General features: G+C 58.7%; 1 protein-coding gene across 8 annotated transcripts in view; it reads right to left on the bottom strand.

Annotated features, from left to right (window-relative positions):
• SUV420H2 (suppressor of variegation 4-20 homolog 2 (Drosophila)) overlaps positions 1 to 4,778 on the bottom strand; it is a 9,299-nt gene that overhangs the window by 4,242 nt on the left and 279 nt on the right. For 6 of the 8 annotated variants that reach the window (XM_008591292.1, XM_008591295.1, XM_008591296.1 and 3 more), the window contains exons 2-6: positions 2,709 to 2,960; positions 2,391 to 2,556; positions 1,916 to 2,025; positions 880 to 1,043; positions 743 to 762 (exon numbers count right to left, since the gene is read on the bottom strand). In XM_008591292.1, the coding sequence (XP_008589514.1) occupies positions 743 to 762; positions 880 to 1,043; positions 1,916 to 2,025; positions 2,391 to 2,556; positions 2,709 to 2,818 (570 nt within the window). In that variant the 5' untranslated portion in view covers positions 2,819 to 2,960. Of the gene's footprint in view, positions 1 to 742; positions 763 to 879; positions 1,044 to 1,915; positions 2,026 to 2,390; positions 2,557 to 2,708; positions 2,961 to 3,213; positions 3,235 to 4,778 lie in introns of those variants that run through there. The other 2 variants (XM_008591290.1, XM_008591294.1) reach the window with 2 other exon arrangements.

Below are 4,778 nucleotides of genomic sequence, written 5' to 3' on the forward strand. Positions count from 1 at the left end.
TCCCCTTACCGGTCATTTTTTTTAAAAAAAAAAAAAAAAAAAAAAAAAAAACCAAGGCCAGGGTGGTACAGCCAGGATTCAAACCTAGTTGACTCCTGTGTCACACCTTGGGGAATCCCACCAATGCTGCTCAAGGTCTTTGCTCTGCAGAGTGCACATTCAGGGCCTTAGTGGGGCCTTCTCCCCTCAATCCCTTTGCTCCATCACACCGAAGCACTGGTGGCTCCTCCCACTTTGCCCTGCCCCTCTGCCCACTCTCTCTGGTCTCACCCAGTGGCATGAATCAGCCCCTCCCCTGCTCCTGTCATCACAGCTGTCTGTGCAGCCTCCCTGGGAGGATGAGGGTCCTGGGCACCAGGCCCTAGCTGCCACTTTCTATCTCCCTATCACCACACTCCCCTCTCAAACTAGCAAAGCTCCCAGCTTGGTTTCAGAGAGGAAAGAATGCCACCAGCAGCTGGCAAGCCAGGGTCTAGCATGACTGTGCAAACAGCTGGGACAACACCAGCCAAGCCAAAGCCCCTTCCTCTTCTGACAGCCTTGGGAACAAACACCCACTCTGCCCGTTCTAGGCACCATAGCCAAACACAAGTGGCTACTAAGAGTGAGAAACTGCTTTGTCAAGAGGGAAGCAAGAGAGAAGTGACAGCTCTGGGCTCTTTACTGACCAAAACATCCCTCCCCCGGGCCCCAGGCGCCCCTCACGTCTCACATGCCCACCCCATGCATCCCCAGGTCTCACCTTGCAGTTAGGTTTGCAGTCTGGAGTTGGCCGGGGGCAGGGGAGAGAGGAGAGGTTGATGAGCACACTGAGAGGGTGGGACCCTCCTTCCCAGTGCTCCTGTCCCTCCCAGCCCCATTGCCAGCCTCGGCCCTCACCGTGGTTGATGAAGGCAGCAGGGCCGAGCCACAGCTGGGCACTCCGCTTGCGGGTTGAGTACATGATGCTGAAGTCATTCTCACCGGCTCTCAACAGCCCCTCATCCGCTTCCCGCAGCTCTGCAATGCAGCCCACCAAAAGCTCCAGCTTCTCATTCTTCTTCCTGCCGAGAGGCCAGGCTGTGGGTCTGTGAGCAATGCCTCCTGACTACCACTTGGGCACAGAAGCCCCTTGCCCCAGAAGCATCCAGGGAGAGGGGCCTCTTGTGGGCAGGATCCAACATTACGCTTCTCACAACTGTTTCTCTCTTCCCCTCCTACCTGGTAGGCTTCCCTGCTCCAGCTCACAGCCAGCCTAGGATCCTTCCCCTGCTGGAAGCCTTCATGACTGTCCTCTTTCACTGGCAGGCACCAGCGCAGATGAGATTCCTCCATTGTCTCCCCTCACTTTCAGTGCTCCGGGTATGGGGGTGCCTCCTTTAGCTCCTCTAGTCCTTTATTTGTTCCTACTTGTACTCCCCCAATGTCCTCCCCATCTGTTTAAGCCTCACCCCACGAACCCTTCCTTAACATTCCCCGGCTGGCTCCTCTGCAGCCTGCAACAGCAGTGGTTGGTAAGTGCATGTTGACTTTGTTGCCACCTGCCTCCAGGCCAGACTGAGCTGGGCAGGGGCAGGAGTGGGGCAGGGTCTCCCTCACTGCACCCTGCAGTGCTTGGTACACTGCAGGAGCTCAGATTGGGATTAAGAAAGGACAGCTAGTCCCAGGCAGAAGACCAGTTCTTTCCTGGCAGCCCCAAGAACTCCGGGGTCGCACCTGGAGTCTCATCCCACAGCAGCACTGTTAATGGGAAACAAGGGGCTCTTGGGCCCTGTCCACCTCCTTCTTGCAGTGCGCAGAGGACCAGCCCCTTTCTCTTTCCCAGACAGCTGCCAATGAACACAGGAGTCTTTTCCCTGTCCCCTCTGGGCCCGTCTCCTTTGAGGGAGCAGGGTCTCCTCTCCCCGCAGCCCCCAGGGGAGTCCCACCCTCTTACCAAGCACGGGTGGACACAATCTTGGCCCCATTGGTCTCCATGGAATATCGGGTGCAGGGCAGAATGGTAAAGCCGCTTTCAGGCAGAAAGGCGCGGAGGTAGCGATAGATCTGGGGGGTAAGGGGGGTGTTGAGGAGGTGGGGCAGGGACGTCCGTGGCCCTCTCTCCTCTCTCCTGGGCTCTAGGCCTGCTCTGCCACTGACTCGCTGTGTGGTCTCGGGGGACTCACGTCCCCTCTTTGGCCTCAGTTTCCTCATCTGTCAAACGAAGAGGTTGGACTCCATCTCAGAGGGCCTCCCCAACTCTCCTCTCCTAGGATTCTCTGAGCCTTGCCTCAGATGGTCCCAAGGGCTAGGAAGTCAGGGGGCCCCAGGGGCTGCACTGACGGGCTCTAGAGCATCTGCCAGGTCGGGCCAAGCTGAGGTGAGCAGGGAAAACACGCGGCCGAGGGCGGGGGAAAGGAGGGCTCCCTCACGTGGGTCTTGAGGGCAGCCTCCTGCCGCGGGCCCCGGCTCTGGAAGTAGTGGGCCATCCAGCCTCCCAGCGTCAGGGCCCGGTATGCAGCCTCCAGGTCCCGCTGCCTCAGGAAAGCTTCCAGCGCTGAGCGCAGGTGGTGCTGTCGCCGCAAGGGGGGCACGGGGCTGGGGGAGAGGGCACACCTGGGTCCCAGGGCCTTCCCGGGCCCCGCCCCCAACCCCCACTTGGAGCTAAGGGGACGACCAGGCTGAGGGACAGCAGTGCGGGGGGTGCTCCCTGAATCCCATGGGCCGCCCTTGCCCCTGGGCTGCCTCACCTGACATTCATCTTATGGGTACGGAAGCCGAGGTAGGGGTCAAGGACGAGGCTGGTGGCCAGGTCGTCGTTCTCGCACAGTTCTCGGGCTGTCACTCTGTCAGGCCCCATGGTGCCCCTTGGACCATACTGCCTCTGGTGAAGAGCGGAGAGTGAGGGCAAAGCAGGAGCAGGAAGTGGAGGGCCTGGCCTTGTGCTTGCTCTGTGCCCAAGAAGCTGTGTGCGACTCTGGCGAGTCCTGCAGTTTCCTCATCTATAAAATGGAGATAAAAGCAACACTAATTTCACAGTGCTGCCAGGGAAGATGAAATGCAACAAGTACTTCTGATACTGGGGAAACCCCAGGAGAAATGCCAGCCATCAACATTAGTATCTCTCTCATGCGCTGCAGCCCAGACACAAACCCGCCAAACACACACAACCCTCCCATATGCACACACGGGCGTGGGCAGGCACCTCATATGCACACACTTATAGAACACCTGACACATGCAAACCCTCCTCACCTGTGTGCACACTCGGATTCATGCACACACACTCAGAAACAAGTCCCTATTGGCCCAGGCGAGGCTGATTAATTGGCAGTCTTGAAAAACCCACCTCCCAGGCTTAGCACTGCGGGAGGTGGGAGTCAGCTGGGAGCTGGCTCCACCTCTATCCCTCACTGAGGAAGAAGTCAAAGCTTCCCACCCGCTCAGCCAGGACCCACTGTTCTGCCGCCTCCACCCCTACTCTCAGGCCAGCCTTGGTCTCCAACGCCTCCCTCCCCAGCAGCCCTCGGGAATGGTCAGGAGGCTCTGGGTGAAGAAGCCCAAGGCAGCCTGGAGGAGGGTGAGGGGAGGGAGAGCAGGGGAGGGAGAGCAGAGGAGGGATCCTAGCACCTGCTCCCTCTCCAAGGATTCCAGGGGAAGGGTAGGAACTCAGAGGACAAAAGCAGAGGTGGGGGGGGGGGGGAGAAAAAGGAACAGTATGAAGAGGCAGACGGGTCCAAAAAAAAAAGGAAGGTAAAAGGAGAGAAAACAAAGAGAGTAAGAAAAAAAAAAAAAAGGCCTAAACAAACCCTTAACACTGACGGAGGGCCTGCCAGGTACACACACCGTGGCGCTTCAGGCCCATCTGTGCCCTGGGAGAGGAGTGAATGGGAAATGGCAAAGGACGGGGGAGACATGAGAAGCTGGAACAGTTGTGAGAGGGGTCCAGAAAAGACAGGAAGACAGGGGATAAATAAAAGGGGGGTGCTACCGGAGGGCACAAGGAAGAGAGTGGAAGCTGGAGAAGGGCATGTGAATAAAGACAAACAAATACAGAGATGGGCAAAGAAGGGATAGTGGAGGGCTACAGACAAGGGCCTGGGGGAGCAAGGAGGGAATTGAGGAGGACTGGAGAGCTGGGGAAGACAGACCTGAGGATACAGGGAGGAGCCCAGAAACGCTAGAGGGGAGACCTGGCATACAGGGAAGGCCCTGAAAACGCAGAGAGGGGTCTGGGGGTCCCGGGAGGGTCCTCCTTAGGAGGCAGGGACTGAGGATCTAGAACGGGGTTTGGGAAGGTCCTGGGGGATCCAGGGAGGACAGAACCTAGGGAACCTGGGGTGCAAGAAAGGGCCAAAGGAGGCAGAGAAAAGCCTGGTGAAGACCTGAGGATCCAAGGAGGGGCCTGGGTGGACAGTGAAAGTCCAGGGGTAGGGCCAGAGGGTCCAGGAAGGGGCGTGGAGGATTAGAGGGACAGCTAAGGCCAAAAGCAGAAGTCTGGAGAGTGAGAATGGTTAGAAAAATGCCTGGGGTTGGGGGGAGAAACCTGATGGGGTAGAGGGCAAAGCGTGGGGGTATAGGGAGAAGCCTGGTGGCGATGCAGGGAGAAGTCTGGGGTGGGGGGTGAGAGGGGTGGAGGGGGGACATGGAGGTGCAGAGAGGAGTCAAGGAGAAGCGTGGGGGGTGCAGGGAAGCCTCGGGGAACAGGGAGGTCCTGGTTGAAGAACCACAGGGAAGGGACTGCGGCGCCGAGGTGCCCGTGGCCCGCCGAAGGGCCGAGAGACTTAGGCTCCTGGACACGAGGAGGGGCCGGGCGGGGC

This window comes from Galeopterus variegatus, unplaced genomic scaffold, assembly GCF_000696425.1.
Source record: "Galeopterus variegatus unplaced genomic scaffold, G_variegatus-3.0.2 Scaffold6809, whole genome shotgun sequence".
NCBI lineage: Eukaryota > Metazoa > Chordata > Mammalia > Dermoptera > Cynocephalidae > Galeopterus > Galeopterus variegatus.